This window comes from Podarcis cretensis (genome assembly GCF_951804945.1).
Source record: "Podarcis cretensis genome assembly, chromosome: 16".
NCBI classification, from domain to species: Eukaryota; Metazoa; Chordata; class Lepidosauria; order Squamata; family Lacertidae; genus Podarcis; species Podarcis cretensis.
Window position 1 is genome coordinate 121,048 of NC_137186.1, and position 20,567 is coordinate 141,614.

Consider the following 20,567-nt stretch of genomic DNA (forward strand, 5'->3'; position numbering starts at 1 on the left):
AGAGAACCTTCCCCAAAGGGCAGCCACCCCAGCACACATTTCTCCCTAAGGGCTTTGGCCTTTCCTGCAAACCTGGAGGCCTCCCTGGAAACGGGGGAGCAAGGGATGTTCCAGAACCACCTTCAGCAACTTGATGGACCCCAAATGGCAGCAGGTGTCGCTGTGAGGTTTCACATGAGTCTGTTTCCACCATCAGCTGGTCAGGGTGTCCTCTCCTCCACATGTGCTGTGCCAGGTCTGAACCTCACTGATAGGTTCTGGGGCTTCACCCAACAGAATCCCTCCCCCTCCTGGACTCCGTTTCCCTTTCTGCAGGAGGCCCCCAGATGGACCGCAGCTACAGCTACACTAACGGACTTGGAAGGTATTACAGCAAAGGTAAGAGCATTGCCTGCCTGTGGAGGGCACAGCATAGCCATCCTGGCGAGTAGCGTCCAAAAGTTCTGGTGTTATCAGAGAGAAAAACTTTTCTCTGCCCACTTTGCCACACCATGCATCATTTTATGCACTCCAATCGTCTCTCCTCCTCCTCCTCCTCCTTTCTCTAAACTGAAAAGCCCCAAATACTGCAACCTTCCTTCATAGGGGTGTCGCTCCAACCCTGGATCGTTCTGGTGGGCCCTTTCTGGCCTCACTTCTGCCTGGTGCCACCAAGTCCAGGGTGGGGTCTGCGGCTGCCCTTCAGGGGGCCCGTGATACTGCTCAAAGCCCCTCCCTGACCCCTCAGCCCTCCTCCCCTTCCAGGCTACGCCAAGGAGGAGACCTTGTACCGACGGAGCGACAGTTCCCTGAGCAGCGAGAACCCCTATGCCACCATCAAGGACCTGCCCATCCTCACAGGGAAGCCCTCGGAGGGCAGCTACATGGAGATGAAGTCCCCCGTCAAGCGCGAGATGTCCTACGCCGAGATCGGCCTCTTTGAGGAGGCTGCCCAAAGCCTGGAGGAGGAGGAGGAGGAGGAAAAGGAGGAGGCAGGAGGTATTGGGGGGGGTGTTTTATGGCTCTCATTTCCCTTCCTGCTTGGTGGCAAGGGATGCAGCTCAGTGCCAGGCAGAGAGGGACTCCCTGCCTCAACTCCTGGAGAGCTGCAGCTGCCAGTCAGTGTAGACGAGCTTGAGATGGGCTGTTGGTCTGGTTCAGCAGATGGCAGCTTCCTCTGTTCCTCAACATTTCCATTTTTGCAACTGGGCTGAGCTTCTCCGTGCCCTCACTTTGCGCCCTCCTCTGTGTCCCGTGGAAACGCTGACCTCCTTCTTCCTCTTCCTCCCCATTCCAGGCAGCTGCTCGGTTTGCGCAGGAGGCATCTCTTCACACGCAGCCTCCACCGTTCCCCCCAACCACTACGACTCCCCCAAGAACAGCCACATCCCTGCCCACTACGACGTGCCCCCCGTCAGGCACTACCCGCCATCGCCCCCCCTCCGCAGGCAGGACCGGTGAGGAGGGCCAGAGCCCCCTGCCCCCCCCCCGCCTTCTCAGGGAAGGACTGAGTTCCAACTGGCTCAGCAGCAGCAGGACCTTCATCCATCCGGGCACCAGGCTTCTTCGCAGCTGCCATGGGGGCAGGATGTGGCGGATCTGGGCCCCAGCGCCACTAGAGGAACCACTTTGCCCAGTCTCCTGGGCTGGCATTTTGACTAGCTGGGATCATTCCCCAAGGCAGCCACCAGCAGAGCCACAGCATCAAGGGGACGGACGGCTGCTTGGCTCCTTTCCAGCGCTTCTTGGGTGGGGGCAGTTCTCGCTGTCTCTTCCCTGCCCCCAACTTCGACAGAGACTAGCCACTTCTTCAGTCCCATGAAAGAAAGCAAAGTGGGGCAGGGGAAAAGCACCTTATAGGCCAACGGGGTTGCACCATGTACAGAGATCACCTTCATTAGAATCATAGAACTATAGAGTTGGAAGGGACCCCAGGGGGTCATCTAGTCCAACCCCTGCAATGCAAGAATCTCAACTAGAGCATCCCAGCCAGGTGGCCATCCAAGCTCTGCTTTAAAACCTCCAAGGACGGAGAGCCACCACTTTCTGAGGGAGTCCGTTTCAATGTCAAACAGCTCTTGCCATTAGAAAGTTCTTCATCTCAGTGAACTCCTATGTTCAAAGGAATTGTCTCTTCTCCCCCCCCCCCTGCATTTTATAGCAGCCCCCTTCTTGAGGCCTCCTGCGTGTTTTCGCTCTGGATTACAAGGTGCAACAAGGACGACCCTTTGTTTCAAGAATCCCTTTCCCCAACCACAGCTTGCAATCTGCCTTCCCCAAACTGTCTCCTGGAAGGTCCAAACAGGCAGTTTCAGTCTTGCTTATTTTGCAACAGGAAAAGGCTTAACTGAGGATGAGCCAGCAGAACTCATAAGCCTGACTTCCTTGCAGGAGTCTGTAAATCCATGTACAAAGGGGTCACATACTCTCTGTAAGCCAAGTTTTGCACTGTCAGAAACTCTTGAAAAGTCTTCAAAGATCAATGCGCCAGGGAAACAGGGCACCTTTTCCAGTCAAAAGCCCACATTCCTTTATGAACCTTAGAGGCGCCACATGAGCACAGTGGGGATGCCCAGAGCTGGAGCAGATGCACTTATATCACACACGTGTTTTTGTGTGTGTCCGTGTGAGGGAAAAATCTTCATGGAGCCAGCAGCTGATGCAGAGGAATAACCCCTCTCACCGCAGCGACCCTCTCTTAACACACAACACACACCGCTGCAGTTGGGCTAATTATAAAAACCACCTGGTCCCATTAGAAACTTAATTCCTATGGGAGGGAGGTTGGTTTCAGTTCTTTACGCTGGAAGCAAGTTTTAGCAGAGCTGCCTCTTGCAATGCTGATAAAAGAGGTTCCCATCGGGCTCACCTGGACAAACTGGTTTATTCAGAATTCAAAGGCTTGCACTTCACTTTGTGGAAGCAGCCGATCACATCCAGCAATATAACAAAAGCACCTTTGCAGTAATGGGGGAGAGGAGGAGCAGCTCATGCAGCCCACCCACCCACCCACCCACAGCCAGCTCCAGAGATGGGGCTCTTATGTTTATACCCTACTTTTCTTCCAGCACAGAATCCAAAGCAGCACAAATGGTTGCTTGGAGAGAGGATCCCCCCATCCAGGGAGTGACCTCACCTGAACCCCTTAGTTTCAGCAAAATACTGACCCCCCCCCCAGTGCTTCTAGTCCACATCTGGGGAGACCAGTGAAACTGCAGGATCTCGTCTGTGACAAGGAGCAGGCATTAGGACTGAAGTGGCCACTTGGTCTGAAGAGATCCTTGCAACAGCTGGGAAAGTGCAGTGGGGAGGAGGCCCCAGCTGCCAGGCCAGAATCTGGGACTTTGCAAAGTAAGGCCACACTGGATGGGAGACTTCCTGGGAAGCCTCTCTCAAGGCAGTTAGTTACTGTTCTATTTATTAAAAAAAAAAAGTATGCCAGTCTGGGTGCCATTCTGGAAGAGAGGTGAGATATAAAGGAAAGATATAAAGGAAAGTGGCTGTGGGGATGAACACATTTGTGGCCCCTCATCCCCAACACACCCAGAGTCAGGAATGGGCTGTGGGAAAGTCTGCCCGTCCTTTGACCTTCCCAAAGCGAGGGAGCTCTTCAGCCAGTCCATTTGGCCTTCAGCTTCCTTCACAGGCGCTGGCTGCACCTTTTAGCCCCACGGCCCAGGAGTTGACTTGTGCACCAGTCCCACAAAGGAGCGTGAAATCCCTGGGCAAGGCTGCCACAGGGAGCCTAAGTGGATCTCTGGCTCCTGGACCGCTGAGGAGAGCCAGTTCGCCCCCAGCAGCAGGATTGCAAATTCTCCCCACAGTGATGGGGGGCAGGGAGGAGACTGCCCACAGCAACCCCCTCTCCAGAGTGGCTGAAGGGAGAAATGCCTGCAAGGCAACCTGCAGGCGGCCAGAACGGGCCAAGGCCCTCGGGAAGAAAAGGAGCGCCCAGTCAAGTCATCTGCTCCTAAAAAGAGACTCCATCTATCACCCTGAGGGAGGGAGTGTCACCAGGTGGTCCTCCTCCTGGAAGGGGTCCTTTCTCCGCTCCAGCCACCATGGTAGGCAGCCCAGAAGCCTCCTGGCTTTTCCGCAGGTCCCAAAGAGGGCAAGGGGGGGGGTCTCCTGTGAGGTGGGCCCCAGGGTGGGGCCCTTCTTCAGAGGCCCACCTTCCCATTGGGTTGGCAGAAGTTTGTAGGCTGGCTCTGCAAGGGGTCCCTGCCAAGGCCCAGAGCGAGGAGTGGGCTGCCGTTGAGGATGGGGGCGCCCTGAGGGGGGGCCGGCTCAGGTGCTGCTTCCTCCTCCTCCTCCCCACTCAGAAGTAGCTGCTCCGTCTCTGTGTCCGAAGCCTCCCAGGAGCTGCAGCATTTGTTCTCCAGGCTGTAGAAGAAGGAGTGGGTGCGGAAGGCGGCGCTCATGTTGTCCTTGATGCTCTCCAGGATCTGGGCGAAGGTGGGGCGGAGGCGGGGGTTCTGCTGCCAGCACCAGGTCATCAGCTCGTGGCTGGAAGATCCACAAGGGCGGGAGTGGGGTGGAGAGTGAGAACGGCAGGGGGTCACTTCCCCCTCCACTACTGCACCGCCCCCCCCAAAGGCTCCACAAGGCAGCCTTGACACCAGACCGCTGCTGGCTCCCAAGAGGAGGAGTGTTTCAAGCCACCTTGCTGTGGGGGCCCAGATGGGGAGGATGGGGAGACCCCCACAGGCCAGGCACAGCCCAAGGACTGCCAGCAAGGGGCCCGAGGGGAGGGGAGGGGAGGGGAGGGGAGGGGAGGGAGGTGCATCTGCCTTTGCACAGCCCAGATGCTACCTGGATGGATGGACAGACAGACAGACACTGCTGGGGCGCTTACAGCTTCTGGGGACAGTTCTCTGGCTTCTCCAGGACGCCGTTGTCCATCACGAAGTGCAGGACCTGCTCGTTGGACATGCCCTGGTAGGGCTGCTCAGCCAGCGTCGCAATTTCCCACAGCACCACCCCAAAGGACCTGCAACAGAAGAGTCCCTTGCCTCTTGCCACAGGGCGCAGGTAAGGAGAGGCGCCCAGGACAGCCATGGTGCACAGGTGGTCTTGGCAAGGTTTACGGTGGGAGGGAGCAGACAGGCCCCCCACACAAGGGTCCAAACCAAGATGCTGCTCAAGTGCAGGGCCTCCGCCTCCTCCCTCTGCCCCACAAAGACCAGCAAACAAGACGTGGCTCACTAGAGAGTGCCATGAGCAGGAGCCACACCTGCCACCCTCAGCCTCTGTCACACACATCCTTCAAAGTACCTGCTTCCAGTCCCAGATTATCCTTGAGTGAAAATACCATGGAAGGGTAAAGAAAGGTGACAAGGTGTGCCAGAACTCCCTGGGACTGGAAACCTGCCGCCCCCGCCCCCTGCTGCTCTGGAGGACAAGCCTGCCCCTTCCTCTCCCAAACACCCACCAGATGTCCGAGTGTGTGTTGAAGAGGCCATCCTTCAGAGCTTCCGGGGACATCCAGCGGACAGGCAGCAGACCTTTCCCCCCTTTGCGGTAATAGTCCGTCTCATAGATGTCCCTGGTCATGCCGAAATCTTTTGAGGAGAACCAAGATGAAGAGAATTTGGCAGGAAGGGAGACAGGCAGCCAGAGGAGCTGCAGTTGGAGCTGCAGGGAGCCCTCGGGGCAACAGGAGGTCTGGTCCAGGGAGGCCGGGGCCACCAGAAATGGGGGAGGGGGTTGTTGCTGCAGCAGCAAACAAACACTGCTACCCCCCTGGGCATCCAAGCCTCAACCACGACCACCTCTACTCGTAGAGAATGACAGTGATAACACCCCTGAACCCCAACCTGGCCTCACCCCCAATCTTCACAGTGAAGTCCTCTGACACCATGCAGTTGCGGGCAGCAAGATCCCGGTGGACAAACTTCTTGGCGTTCAGGTAGGCCATGCCATCCGCGATCTCGCCAGCCATCTGGATCATGTCCCTCAGCGATGGGGGAGGCAAGCCAGGGTTATTCTAGGAGAAAGAACCACAAAATAGCCTGTCCCAGGGCAGGGGGGAAGAGACCAACAGGACTTCTTCTCTGGGAAAATTTCCTCAGCCACTCCCGGAGAATGCCATGCACTCAGTCTGTCTCCATTCTTTGGTTTTGTCTTCCAGCTACTATTTGAAGCTGGCAAAAGCCGGCAGGCAAGGAGACCCCAGACTGGACGCCATCCTCCAAGATGGGAAAGGAGTTTATGAACTCCCTCAGTGCCCTGGGCAATGGAACTTCAGCTTCCCATAGCGTAATGTGGGCAATCCCCACCCTCTGGCTTTGGACTGTATTGGCGACATGTTGCTCTGCTGCAAACAGGTGCAACTGCTTCTCCACCCAAGCAGGCTGCTTTGCTTGAGCCCTGGAGGAAAGCCTGGGGGAGGCTCTGCACGTCACTCACCTCAGCTTCCGGCCTGAGGGAACGGAGGTAGCTTTTCAGGTCCCCCCTCGTCATCAGCTCCATGATGACCAAAGCAGGCTGGCCCTGGGAGACTACGCCAAGAAGACGGACCTGAGAGCCAGCAGAGAGAAAAGAGGCCAGCTGGCATGTAGAAGACGCTCTCAAAGTGCTCAGCGCACACACAGGAGGGGGGTCCAGTAACCCTAACGCCACCCCCACAGAGTAGGCCAGTATTAGCATTCCCACACTGCGGAGTCGAATGGGGCAGGATGACGACCTGGCAGATCACCTCCAACCCTCTAGCAGAGCAAGACGGGGGCAACGACTTTCCCTCTTTGCATTGCTGCAGTTGGTCACCCAAACACCAACTTTGGCACACCCCACGTCATCCAACCACATGGAAGCTGAAATCTAGCCGGTTCCTCTCTGGGAATCCAGGCAGGGCTGCCCTGAGGTATTTTGCAGCAGACGCTGTCCACCAACCCACAGATCAAGTTGCATAATCCCCAAGGCTGATCAAGTTATTTTGGCACCCGAGGCAGAGTGTCCCCCCCAGGAGAACAAAGCACAACAATAGCAGCTCTGGTACCATATGCTGCTTTTCCTCAGCTGTCCAAGGGGAGGGCCGGCCCACTTACCACGTGGTGGCACCTGAAGGCTTTCATGACCGAGGCCTCATTCAGGAACTCGATGCGCTCCCGCGTGGTGGCCAGCTCGTTGACCGTCTTCAGGGCCACCCTGGTCTTCTCTCCCTCCTGCTCAATGTCCTTGGCAAGCCCTTCGTAGACCATCCCAAAGGAGCCTTGGCCCAGCTCCCGCAGCACTGTTATCTTCTCCCGTGGCACCTCCCACTCGTCCGGGACGTACACTAGCCAAGGAGAGGCACCGAAGGAAAAGCACAAAGCACTCAGTGTGGGGCACACCCATATGCCCCCTGGAGGCAAGGCTGGGGGGCCTGGAAGGTGGTGGAGTGGCAAGGCCAAGGGTAGAACCAGGTGGGGAGTCCTCCTGCACAAGCCCTGCTGCAACACTGAGCGGGGGGGGGGGGGGGCACAGCTGCTGCTTCCCCAACCTGCTGCCCTCTAAAAGAACTGGACCAAAACTCCCATCAGTCCCAGCGTGGTCAGGGATGATGATGCAAGCCGGGAGTCCAGGAAAACCTGGAGAGCCCCCAGCTAGGGACAGGGGAGGCTTAGGGCATCAGCAGCAGCACCAGTCAGTTCCATAGCAATGCTCCACCTTTGCCCTCACAGACAGAGGGTGCCCCTGTGAAAATGGTGTCCTGCCCGCCTCTGCCTCTGCCTTTGAAAGGTGAGCTGTACTCACTGTTTGAGGTGCTGAAGTATTCAGGGTTGACTGAGGCGTACAGCGTGCCACTGGGGTATCCCTCTGTGCTTCTGGGAGGGAGAGACAAAGGGCTCAAGGTCCTTTGCATGGCAGGGACCACAGTGGCGGTGAGTTCCCCTCCCCCTTAGGACCCTCCTGTGGGATTTTGGTCCAACATCATTGCTGACCTGGTCCATGTCAAGTTAAATCAACACTTCTCTGCCAGTAGAAAGTGTGAGCCGACCCTTCCCCAGAGAAGGTTCTGGAAGGGACACACACTGGCCATCAGCCAGGCTGGCTCTTGGGGGATGGAGACCCATAACATCTGGAGGGCCACAGATTCTCCACTCCATGTTGCGGGGGGGGGGAACACCTCTAACAGCGCCAGTGTCCTGCCGGTTCCATATTACCTTTTCTTGTTGTATAAGAAAACAAAGACGGCCAGGCAAGTGATTCCCACCATCAAGACAACGGGCATCAGTGTCAGGAGCACATAGAAGTTTCCGGGTTCCTCTTCCTCTACTTGTAAGGGGGTTCATGATGGAAGTAAGTTTTGGGGGGCAGAGAAAGAAACATGTAATTATTACATAACTGTTTAACATTGATCAAACAACTTGCCCCAACTGGGTTTGTTTGTGTGTTTTTAATATCCTAAGGGGGAATCCTGGGCCATTTCAGGCTCTTAGAAACGACATGTACACAACTCACACACACACACACACCCCACTCAATGGCTGCTCTGAATTCCATTTGCTGGTCTGGGGCAATATTTTGTCTGCTTTCCTAACATTTGGCACCACGTGATAAAAAGGATTCTAAATTTATGCACTAAATGACCCACAGCATTTTGGTACAACTGCTGGCCATCATTTGGGCTCCCTAATTAAGTGGATGGGACATGCTAAGCCTCTGAGGAATAGAAATATTGTCCCCATAAACATCCTCCCTTCTGCGCTCCTAGAGGTAGAGAGACCACATCACTTTCTGCACAATGGCAGCCTTGATTACTGGAGACATAAAGCAGTTGCTCCCTTTTCTATCTATTAATCTCTAGACACTTGGACTGGAGTATATTGTTTTGGGAGGGGGGTGTTAAAGGGGGTTGTTACTTATTTTTTAAATCTTTATTTTAGATTTTTTAATGATTTATGTTGAAATTGTCCAATTTGGCTGTGTATTTTTTAATGTTTTATTTATTGTTGGTGATTATTTCTGTAATACTGTATTTTTTCATGTTGTAAGCCACCTCGAGCATGGTTTGAACTATGGAAAGGCATCATACAAATAAAATTATGTATTATTGTGAGTTTGTGGGAGCCAGACTACTCTAATCCCTGGATCTAGCAAGTGTTAAAATCTTAATAATAGTAATAATAATAATTTATTATTTATACCCCGCTCATCTGGCTGGGTTTCCCCAGCCACTCTGGGCAGCTCCCAAAATAATAATAATAATAATAATAATAATAATAATAATAATAATAAAGCAATAAAAGATCAAACATTGAAAACTTCCCTAAACAGGGCTGCCTTCAGATGTCTTCTAAAAGTTGGATAATTGTTTATTATGGGAGGGTGTTCCACAGGGTGGGAGCCATCACCAAGAAGGCCCTCTGCCTGGTTCCCTGTAATCTTCTCGCAGGGAGGGAACTGCCAGAAGGCCCTCGGCTCTGGACCTCAGTGTCTGGCTGAGTAATGGGGGTGGAGATGCTCCTTCAGGGATACTGGGCCTTTGAGGCCATATGGGGCTTTCAAGGTCAGCACCAACACTTTGAATTGTGCTCGGAAACGTACTGGGAGCCAATGTAGGTCTTTCAGGATTGGTGTTTTATGGTCCCAGCAGCCGCTCCCAGTCACCAGTCTAGCTGCCGCCTTCTGGATTAATTGCAGTTTCCAGGTCACTCTACGTAGCCCCACATAGAGTGCCAGGCTAGGTTCCTGGGTGATGCTCACTTTTGGGGCTGATTAGTCTCCTTTTGTCACCAAGGCCCACAAAGCCACCATCTATTTATGGAAGGGGGTGAGGACTGGACTACAGCTCCTACCAGGTTTCCAGGCAGCTGGTCCTGCTGTCTCCTGGGGCTGGAGCCCAGGAACAGCAGCAGGTTCCCCTCCCCTGTTTTTATTCATCCAAGCAGCTGTGTGCGTCTCCTCTTTGCCCCAAAGGGATCCCTTTCACCATTAGCCCCCAAGGTTGCCCTGAAAGTGGCCTAAAGGAAAACTTTTTTTCTGGAGTTCCCCAGAACACCCCACCTGCCAGCATCTGGGGCCACATTTTCAGGAGAAGTTAAACCAGAGATACAAAGTGTTCCAGGTGTCCTTGCTTGCCCTGCCTCCCGCTGCGCCCCCCCCCCCGACATCATCACAGGGTTTCTCCATTGTGTCACCAGATGAACCTCCCTGAACTGCCAGGGTTGCTTAGTCAAAGTCAACCATTCTCTTCCTTCTCTCTTCTGCTTGCCTTGCCCACAGTGGCGTAGCGTGGATTGTCAGCACCCGGGGCAAGGCAAGTAATTTGTGCCCCCTAACCCGTGGATTTGCGCCCCCTAACCCTACCCCTAACCCTAACCCCCAAATGTTGCACCCGGTGCGGCCGGCCCCCCCTGCACCCCCCACACTACGCCACTGCTTGCCCACGCTCAGCCTCCACCACCTACCCGGCCCCAGGATGTAAAACTTGATCAGTCCGGTCCACGATCCGTTCCCTGACAGTGAAGTGGCCCGGACCTTGGCAGAGTAATTTCCAGGCTGGAGGAGGTCGAGGAGGTAGCCCCCGTTCCGAGTGTAGCGGTGGCGAGAGACGCAGACAACCGAGGTGACTTTCTGCAGGAGAGGAAGAAGGAAACCGAGGAGGAGACAGGCGTGAGTGGTGCCTCAGGGCAGTGGCGTAGCGTGGGGTGCAGGGGGGGCTGGCGGCACCGGGCGCAACATCTGGGGGGGCGCACTCGAACTTGAGTGCTAAAATCCACGGGTTAGGGGGCGCAAATTACTTGCCCTGCCCCGGGTGCTGACAACCCACGCTACGCCACTGCCTCAGGGGCCTGTGGATCACTCTTTACAGTAGGCCTGTAGGTGGGGAAGTTTGAAACCCCAGGCTTGTGGCTGCTGGCGGGGGGGGGGGGCAAGGATGCAGTGGCTGCAAGTGGCAGGGTCTAGTTAACCAGAGCCAGGATGCTACTGCTGCTGGATCAGGCCAAAGGGGGACCAACTACTCCAAAATCCTGCTCCTTCTCACAGCCCCAAAGGCATCTATCCCCACTGCTGGTGTTGCTGAGCACACTGCCTCTGATCCATCATGACTCCTAGTAACATTAGAGAGCCTTATCCTCCATTAACAGCTCTAATCCCTCTTTGAAGTCAGTCACCATCACTACTTTGTGCGGCAGCAAATTCCTCTCTCCTGCTTGTCCTGAATCTTCAAACCTTCCGTCTCCTGCTGCTAATAAATGTTCCAGCGCCTGGCCCTGCTGCCACCACTAGGCCTCCAGCCCCTTCCTCACCTCACTCTCCCGGCTGTACTTGATCTCGTACTTGAGGATGAGCCCGTTGGGGTTCTTCGGCTCCTCCCACTTGAGGAGGACTCGGTTTTTCCCTGCTGGCTCCCAGGTCACGTTGCCAGGGATGTTGTCTGCTTGAGCTGAGCAGAGAGAGCAAAGCAAAGGAACTCCTGAGTCGGCTTCAAGTGGAGTCAGGTGTGGGATTTAGTACGGCTGACGGAAGCCCATCACTCTCTCCCTTCCTTCCACCCTTTGTCCAGGCAGGGCGAGAAGGAGCACAGTGCAAAATGCACAGTGCAAAATGCTCATTCCTGGATCACATTTGCATCATTCCCAGAGCCGGACCACCCATGAGGCAGACTACGGCAACCGCCTCAGGTGGCAGAATCCAAAGTGTGACTCCACAAACAAGCCTCTGCCACCGTCACCACCAGAGAAGCGGTTGCAGCAGCTTCCAAGTTCCAGCAAGATCTCATGAGAGCCCTGCGCAACATTCCTGAGACCCCAGAGATATGGAGTGCCTTGCTGAATGAAGTCTTGGGAAGCTGGCGTGTGGCCTCTGCGTGATCTCGTCAGAACCTGGAAGCCACAGCCCCACAACTCCAGTAATCGAGGCATCAGCAGGGGCAGCAAGGGGGGGGGGGGCAGATGCACTGGGCGACACCTTCCCATTTCACTGCAGGTGATGAATTGAGACAGGCCGCCCCGATCATTCTGGTAGGGAAGAGTCAGTTGATTCAGACGATGGACTGCACAGGCTACTTACCAGCTAGCGATGGGGACGGGAGTTGTACAAAGAGGCAGGACCAGGGCTGGCCTTACCATGAGGCAAAGCAGGGCAGATAGGCATAAAGGGGCAGCTGGGCTCTCTGCTCCTGCCTGGGGCTGATGCCCCCCCCCCATGTGGCTTGCTGGGGGTGCTCTCTGGCACTTACGTTCCGGCATGGTTCTGGCAAAGACAAAGGTGGCAGCGCTGCAGCCCACAGTCTGCGCAGCGTGGTTGCAAGCATGGATGTCAATGCGATACTCAGTAAAATGGCGCAGGTTAGAGATGGCCGTCCGATCCCGGACCACTTTATCCTCAAAGATGCGGAAATCCTTCTCAGTTTTGGAGCTGCTGGACCCTGTGCGGTTTGGGGTCACTCCATTCCCCAGGACCTCTGGGGACGATGTGTTGGCAAAGGCATGGCCAGGAAGAGGGGTTACGGCAAAGGTGTCCCTGCGCCTCTTTGGGATCCTGTCACAGCAAAGGAAGCAGAGCGGTGAGGCCTTGGGGCAGAGTGTGGGGTAGGGCAGGCCTGTCTGCTGGGAGATGCTGTTCACCCTACACCTCAAGGTAGACGACGAGTGTCACGCCCAGCCCTTAGTCCATAGAGGACAAACCAGACACAGTCGGGTTAGGGTCCAAACTCAGTCCAGCCCCCAAACGTATTACAATAGAAAGCTGGACAGGAGTTTCCACAGTCCTTCTGCCTGTGATACTGATTTCCCCAGGATCCCTCCAACAGTTAAGAGTGTGGGGATGTTGCCTGGGGCTTGGTAGGCAAGGGCAGGCAATAGGAAGAAGGGAAACTTCTGGTCCTGCAAGGGTGGGGGAGAGGGGAAGAGACCCCCTTTTCTTCCTAAAAGGGGTCCATTCTCTGCAGCCCAATATTGCAACCTGATAGTCTGCACTGTCTGTGCATTTTGAGAGAGCCTCCAGATGGTGGGACAAACTTGAGGCATCCCTTTAAAGAAATGTTTCTAGTCCTCAGGAAAAGCCTGAAATGTGTGAACATTCCTTTTCATTTTCAGCTACACTCTGCAGCTTACCTGTAAGAGATCTTGTTGATGGAAGTGACTTTCCAGGGGGGTCTGAAAAAGGACAAAGAAGGTGAAAATCTCTGCTTACTACCCCCTGGCTCCAGCCTTCTCCTCTGCCTCTGGTGAATATTTCAGCTGATGAGAGCACAGCCACAGGAGTGGGAGCAGGTGAGAGTTGGTGGCCCAAAACATCCAGGTTGGAGAAGGCTGAGGTTGTATGTCACTGGGGAGGGGACTCCCCACCCCCATCTCTGCCTCAGACAATATTGGAGAGCTGCTGCTGCTGCCAGTCAGAGTAGACATTGCCAGGAGAGATAGGTAAAACCATCCTAACCTAGAATAAGTCAACTTATGCCAGTCTTTTCAAACTTTTTCAGACTAGCCCTGCAGGACACTTGTGGAAATAAGGCTCGGGAATCTCCAGAGCCCCAGTTGGGGGGGGGGTTGCTGGGCTTGCAAACAGTTGACAGTGCCATTCCTGCCTAACATTTTCAGGCTCAAGATGCCTGCTCTGCAGTTGGGGAAGGAGCGCTGAGAGTCAGTGGAAGGTTTGGAGTGCCAAGACGGCAGAGAGAACCACCACCAGTTCTGATAGGTTCTCCCGCCAGCTGACCATTGCTGCTGTCAGCCCTGACTTCCGCCCACCCACCCGCCCATGGAGTCACAATCCCAAACCCCACAGCCTGGCCTGCACAGCTCTAGCCCCGGTCACCTGGGGATAATGATGGAATTATGCAGGAAGTTTTCAAACTTCTTCTGGAAAGAGACGGTTTCATCCCTCAAGGGGGTTTGCCCCACAGGGCTTTGACACGGGCAGCACTGCTGCTCCTCTCCATCCTCCTGGCCTTCACCATCGTCTGTGTCAAAGCGAGTGTCTGCGCTGCTGGTGGGCAGGCGGAGGCCTGGCAGGGCGAGAGGAGAGAGGGTGTGGGCAAAGGCCCTTTGGGGGCTGCGCAAGGTCCATGCGCCATGGAGCAAGCCAGCCACCTCACCTTTGTGGCAATAGTCATTGACAAACAGCTCAGAGTCCTCAGCCAGCTGCTGCCACAAGACCAAGTAGTAGGTGATGTTGCCATTGGGCTGGCTGGGTGGCTTCCAGCGGACAATGAGGTGGGACGAGGAGTTGGACATGGAGATGACGTCCCGGGGAACTGTTGGAGCTGGACATCGACAGGAGGGCAGACAGTGTAATTGAAAGAGAGAGAAAAAGAGGGGGAGAGAGAGAACCAATATACAGAGCCAGTGTGTTGTGGCAGCTAGAGTGTCAGACTACAACCTGAGAGAGACCAGGGTTCAAGTCCCCATTCAGCTATGAAGCTTTCTGGGTGGCCCTGGGCCAGTCACTGCATCTCTCAGTCTAACCTAATCTCAGCCATCTTTAAAGTTTTGAGGTGGCCGCAGTGCCGCCCTCCATCTCATGCTAGGCCTCTTCTGCCTCCACAGAAGGGAGAGCTCCTTTCAGGGTCCCTCTGCTGCAGGCCCAGAACCCCCACAGCATCCCAGCAACTCTACTCAGAGCCCGGTCCCCGTCCAAGGAGCAGCTCTGGCACCCGGGGTGGATGACACTGGTCACAGGCTCCTGCTCCTCCCGCCCGCCCGGCCGCCCGCCTTACCTGCAGGCATGGTACGGATGTAAACCACCTCACTCTGAGCCCCGTAGTTGCGCCTCTCCTCGGCAGTGGTGAGGGTGATGGCGCGCACAAAGATGGCATACTGGGTCCAGGGCTTGAGGCTCTGAAGCACCACCCCCGGCTCCTGCTCGTTGTTCAGGGGCGGCTCCACATCCACCACGTTCCAGCTGTTGGCACCGCAGGCGTCCTGCCCAATGTATTCCGTCACGTTCTGGAAGGGCCTGGGGGATGAGGCACCCAAGGGACGGTCAGGCCTGCAGGAGCAGCCGGGAGGGAAGGCAGCTTGGCTCCCCTCCTGCCACCTCCACTGGCTCTCCAACTGCCAGGCACTTGGCAGACCAAGAAGGATGAGCAAAGAGGTCCATTTTGGCTTCCCACTTTTCCCACCTTCAATTCAGTTCTCCACATTTCCACATCAGTTTGTGGATATATATTTGTAATAAGGTTTTCCTAATACACACATTCTTGCAAAGCAAGGTTCCCAATATAAGGCATTTCCTTTGGACTTTTCAATAATATATTTATTTTTATGCACACTGCACCCTCCTAGCCTGTGCTTTTCAGAACACATTCAAGTTTCACTGCAAACTGTGTCTTGGCTTGCATACGGTTCCAGAAGGGGCGGATTTGGTATCTTCCCCTTCAGGTGTGCTGGGTGTCCCCTGCAGCAGCAGCAGCAGCAGAAAAGAGCAAATTCCCCCCCCCCGCCCCCCCCACACACACCTGAGGCTCCCCAAGGACTTACGATTCCTTGTAGTAGATGATGAAGCTCAGGCGGTCGTGGTACTCTGGGGGCCGGTAGCGCTCCCACTTGAGGAAGATGCGATCTGACTCAGTGGTGTTGGACACAAAGCGCAGGATTTGGGTCTTGCCTGAAATGGGGGGGGAGGGGCGGGTTAAAACCTGGAAGGAGTCTTGAAAACTGGCAGGGGCGAGGAGTGGGGGAGGAACACAAGTGGCTTCAGGGAGCAACAGTGGAACTGGCAAAGAGCTGGAAAATTTCTTGGGCAAAGGTCAAAATGTCTCTTTCATTTCTAGCTGTGCAAATGACAAAAATCCCAAACCCTGTTTTCACTGAAAATGTTCTGGAAGAAAAGACCTGGAATAAAAGTTGGTCGGGGGGAGGGGTTGGGATGACAGCTGCTGCTGCTATTGGGGTTGCAGGTTTCGACTGCGGCACCCTAAAGATTTAACAGTTTGAATGTCTCTTGCCTTTTTGATGCAGCAGATGAACAGGGCTGCTGCCCCTCTGAAATGGGAGACAGACCAATGAACGAAAAAGCCAGGCTCCATGAGCTCTGGTAGTGGCCAGTTTTAAGCAGTGAAGCCAAAAGGACCAACCAACCACAAGTCCAGCCTTTCTCCAACTTGGTCCCCCCCCCGCCAGATGTTGCTAGACTCAAGTTCACCTCATCATCTCCCCTGACCCTTGGCTGTACTGGCTGTTGAAGCGACTGGGGGACAAGAGGAACAACAGCTGGGGGCACCAGTTTGGGAAGGCACCCCAACTTCCTTGTGGGGCAACCCCCCTCTCCATCTCCGATTGCCACTGCTACCCTCATTTCTGCCTACGAGGTGCCCACCAGGGTCCCTCGATGCTGTGCCCCCCAAGCCCTCTGCCCCCCAGAGCAACTCACAGGAGGCTCGGTCGCCATTGGTCCGGGGATTGATCTCTGCTTTGTTTTGTCTGCCCTTTGTCCCTGTGATCTCCTCCATGCGGTAAATCTCTGACAGGCAGAGCCTGGGGTTGAAGGCAAAGTACATCTTGCCGACGGGGATGGAGAGGCTGTGGTGGCTCCAGTCCCAGAGCTGCTGGAGGTTCTGGTTGTCCAGCACGTAGAGCGTGTAGTTCCTGGAGGCAAAATGGAGTCGGGTGTTTTACAGCCTGCCCTGCCGGGGGGGCAGCCGTGCCCTTGCCCATGACTCACCCGTCCACCATGGAGTCCCCTCGGATGAGCTTGAGGTTCTTGAAGAAGGATAAAGAGATGAGGGCAAAGGAATGCTTGATCTTCAGGAAGCCTGTGATGGTCTCAATCAGGCCTAGGCTGCCCTGCAGGGCGGAGGCCAGGTTATCTGTAGGAAGGGAGAAGCAGCTTTTAGGCTTTTTGCATGTTTGAAATGATTGCCTGGTGCTGTGCTGTGTTCTTTCTTCAAGCACTTTATGCTTTTCAACACACATTTCTTTTACTCTTTTAAAAACCTGTCCCAAAAAAGGGGAGGTTGCTTCCTAACTGGCATGATTAATAATAATAATAATAATAATAACAATAATAACAATAATAACAATAATAACAATAATAACAATAATAATAATACCTTTATTTTCAATGTACAACCTGTATACAATGAAATTAACTGAGCCTCCTCCCCCCCCAACACTCATTCTCATTGCACTCTGTGCTTGTTGCACAACACACCAACCCCAAAAGTCAGTTGCACTATATTATTTTCCATTCAGCAGCCTAACAGCCCATGGATAGAAACTGTTTTTTAGCCTGTTGGCATGACTGATTATACTTTATCTCCTGCCCGAGGGTAGAAGATTAAAGAGGTGCTGGCCGGGGTGTGAATCGTCCCTGAGAATTTTTTCTTTTTTTAAAAAAATGATATTTATTACTTTTAAGGCTTACAAAAAAAAAGAAAGAAAAAGAAAAAAGAAACAATGCAATATAGACAATACAAAACACAACCTTAACATCTAAACACCATAAACTATACAAAACAAAACAAAAACAATTTAACACACATCATACCTTTACCATAGTCTATCTTTCATTCCCTTGTTTTGTTGACCTCCTCTCACCTCCCTCCTTGTATTCCACTTCTATACGTTATCTCAGCAAATCCTTTATCTTAAAATATTTTTAATCTTATTCCCCATTAAATCTAATATACCTATTTACACTTAACCCTTTAAAACATTTCCACTAAGGCCAAAAAAAATTCCATTCCAAGATTTTTCTATCACTCATTAAATTTTACAAAATTTCCCTATATAGACTTTAAATTTTCCTTTTTAAAAAAAAAAAAAAATTATTTATTTTTACAGAAAAAGAAGAAACATCAGAAAAATACAGACCAGCAGAAACAGTCACAGATATACATCAAGAAAAAATTAAAAATAAAAACTCCAATTTTTAAATTCATGTTTACAAAACTTTCTTTCTTAACTTCCTCACGCCAACCTTTTTTGTGTTCCTCTTTGTCCAATCAGATACAGCAAATCCTTACCCTCTTTCGAAACTCATTTCTAATTATTAAAATCACTTCTATTATGTCTCCGATCTTTCCTCCTTATGTTTAAACACCTTTAGCATATTGTTTATGTAATGGTATAGTGTGGTTACTCGTGCGTAAACTGCCTCCACTTCGATTAGATGGTTTGCTCAAACATGTTCAGGGTTAGAGCTCGCCCTCCGTGACCTGTTAGTCACTTGCAGAATCTGCCAGTGGGCGTTTCTTGAATCTCTTCCAGCATAAAAGCTGCTTGACCCCAAGTCTCCGCCTATGTTCCCTGCGCGGAATGCGTCTGCGCAAGTAAGGGGATGGCAAGGGCGTGCCAGCGCTCTCTCCGCTGGTTTCGGTTGAAGGGTCTTGGAGCCCTGACACCGATTCCTCCATCTCCTCTCTATTGGTGTCACGCTGAATTCCTTCCCCCCGACTGGTTCCCTCTCCGGCATCGCTCTGGAGCCCTGCCTCCGCTTTTCGCTCTGATGTCAGTTCCCTGACATCCACCTCCCCCCCCAGGACCCCCTCCACCCCCGGCCTGACCCGGTGACGTGACCTTGTCCCCATCTTCAGCCGACGATGCAGGGAACCCTCGAAAGGAGCTGTCGTCATCGTCCGAGGACTCAAACCCCGCTTCCCACCCGCCCCGGTTTCTGATGGGAGGGGCTTCCCAATCTGATTCCTCCTCTCCTGACGACTCCCCTCCTTCCTCTGGCAACGCTGGAAAACCCACAAAATCCTCCCCCTCATCATCGGTGGTGGCAAATTGCTCCTCCCAGAATCTCTCCAGAGGTTTGGGCTTCCTCGGATACCTGTTGTGGAACTCTTCCACTAGATACCCACCATCTATTTCCCCTTCTGGAACCCACGTGTTTTCTGACTCGGGCTCCCCCTCCCACGCTACTAGGTATTCCACCTGCTGCCCCCGCCACCGCGAATCCAGGATCTCCATTATCTGCTGGTGGTGTTCCTTCTCTTCCAGTGGTGGGTGTCTGAGCCCTTCTCCTCCTACCTCCCGGACTCTCCGCTCCCCTCGGTACGGCGAGAGCAGTGACCTATGAAATACCGGGTGGATTTTCATGTTGTCTGGCAACTTGAGCCTGAATGCCACCGGGTTGACTTGGTGTATCACCTCGAAAGGCCCCAGCCGCTTCGGCCGGAGTTTCTTACACCCACCCTTGAAGGGCAATCCTTGAGTGGATAACCACACCCGGTCCCCCACCCTAATGGTCTCCCCTTCCCGGCGACGTTTATCCACTTGCCTCTTGTACTCTTCCTTGGCTCTTTCCAGATTCATCTTAAGCTGCTGGTGCAGTGCTTCCATTTCTTCCACGAACTGCTCTGCGGCGGGCACGCTCCACTCTTCCTCCCCCCTCCCGGGAAAGGCCCTGGGGTGACACCCATAATTAGCCAAGAATGGGCTCATCCCCGTGGACACATGCTCCGCATTGTTATACGCAAACTCGGCCAGTGCTAGCTTATCTACCCAGTCGTTCTGCCTCTCGTTGACGTAACAACGGAGATATTGCTGCAATATGCTGTTCGCCCTCTCTGCCTGCCCGTTAGTTTCCGGGTGCCTCGCCGTCGAGAATCCCACTTCCACCTGCAATAAGCTCATAAACTTCCTCCAGAACCTCGAGGTAAATTGTTTCCCTCGATCAGAGATAACCCTTGAAGGAGCTCCATGCAACCTGAAGATGTGAGTAACAAACAGTTGTGCGGTTTCCTCGGCTGTCACCGCATGAGAGCATGCTATAAAATGGCACATCTTGGTTAGCAGATCTACTACTACCATGACTGCTGTCTTACCTCTGGATTTGGGCAAATCTGTCATGAAATCTATTGATACCACCTCCCAGGGTCTCCCCGGCGTGGGCAAGGGTTCTAGTAACCCTGCCGGGGCTGCCCGCTCCCCCTTGGCTCTTTGGCAGCGGTCACACCCTCGTACATACTCTCGTACATCTTCTCTCACCTTCGGCCACCAAAACTCCCTAGTGACCAGTAACATGGTCTTGTGTTGCCCAAAGTGTCCCGCTGTAGGGTTGTCGTGAAGTTGTCGGAGCACCCTTTCCCGTAAGGCCCCCCCGGGCACATACATTGCTCCCTTGTAATACAGTAACCCTTCCCTTACCTCGAAGTCCCCCCAGTCTCTCCCATTTTCCCTTAGTTCCCTGATTCTGGTTTGGGCAAATTCATCCTGGCGAATCAACTCGGTTAGTTCTCGTTTCCCAACCAACACCCCCCACAAACCCATCGTTCCTCAGGGAACACATGTCGAGCATCTGGTGGTCTTCCTCCTTCCGTGTACTCCGGTTTCCGTGAAAGCGCGTCTGCTCTCACGTTCTCTTGCCCTGGCACGTACTTGATCTCAAAGAAGAACTTGGAGAACTCCTGTGCCCACCGAATCTGTCGCTGGTTGAGCACTCGCGCTGTCCTCCAGTATTCCAAGTTCTTGTGGTCAGTGCAAACCTGGATCTTGTGCTGAGCCCCTATCAGGAGATGTCTCCACTGGCGAAACGTGGCATAGATAGCTAACAGTTCATGATCATACACCGTGTAGTTCTGTTCCGATTCGTTCAGCTTCCTTGAGAAGAAGGCGCACGGCCTCCATGTGTCTTGGGCCGGTCCCGGCTGGAGCAACACCGCTCCTATCGCTCTGTCCGACGCGTCGGTCTCTAGCCTCATTGGTTTCTGC

At 53.8% G+C, this 20,567-nt stretch overlaps 2 protein-coding genes across 7 annotated transcripts in view; one reads left to right on the forward strand and one right to left on the reverse strand.

The window, feature by feature from the left end:
• Positions 1-2,419, forward strand: part of PEAR1 (platelet endothelial aggregation receptor 1) — a 38,371-nt gene extending 35,952 nt beyond the window's left edge. For 3 of the 4 annotated variants that reach the window (XM_079957496.1, XM_079957497.1, XM_079957495.1), the window contains exons 20-22: positions 316-378; positions 745-978; positions 1,277-2,419. In XM_079957496.1, coding sequence (XP_079813622.1) covers positions 316-378; positions 745-978; positions 1,277-1,440 — 461 coding nt within the window. In that variant the 3' untranslated portion in view covers positions 1,441-2,419. The remainder of the gene's footprint in view (positions 1-315; positions 379-744; positions 979-1,276) is intronic. The other variant, XM_079957498.1, reaches the window with a different exon arrangement.
• Positions 2,420-3,403: 984 nt separating this feature from the next.
• Positions 3,404-20,567, reverse strand: part of INSRR (insulin receptor related receptor) — a 45,474-nt gene continuing 28,310 nt past the window's right edge. For 2 of the 3 annotated variants that reach the window (XM_079957492.1, XM_079957494.1), the window contains exons 5-22: positions 16,573-16,717; positions 16,282-16,496; positions 15,390-15,516; positions 14,627-14,865; positions 14,006-14,173; positions 13,726-13,915; positions 13,023-13,064; positions 12,146-12,447; positions 11,214-11,350; positions 10,371-10,536; positions 8,124-8,235; positions 7,714-7,784; positions 7,026-7,255; positions 6,388-6,498; positions 5,806-5,965; positions 5,411-5,540; positions 4,835-4,969; positions 3,404-4,485 (exon numbers count right to left, since the gene is read on the reverse strand). In XM_079957492.1, the coding sequence (XP_079813618.1) occupies positions 4,140-4,485; positions 4,835-4,969; positions 5,411-5,540; positions 5,806-5,965; positions 6,388-6,498; positions 7,026-7,255; positions 7,714-7,784; positions 8,124-8,235; positions 10,371-10,536; positions 11,214-11,350; positions 12,146-12,447; positions 13,023-13,064; positions 13,726-13,915; positions 14,006-14,173; positions 14,627-14,865; positions 15,390-15,516; positions 16,282-16,496; positions 16,573-16,717 (3,026 nt within the window). In that variant the 3' untranslated portion in view covers positions 3,404-4,139. The remainder of the gene's footprint in view (positions 4,486-4,834; positions 4,970-5,410; positions 5,541-5,805; positions 5,966-6,387; positions 6,499-7,025; positions 7,256-7,713; positions 7,785-8,123; positions 8,236-10,370; positions 10,537-11,213; positions 11,351-12,145; positions 12,448-13,022; positions 13,065-13,725; positions 13,916-14,005; positions 14,174-14,626; positions 14,866-15,389; positions 15,517-16,281; positions 16,497-16,572; positions 16,718-20,567) is intronic. The other variant, XM_079957493.1, reaches the window with a different exon arrangement.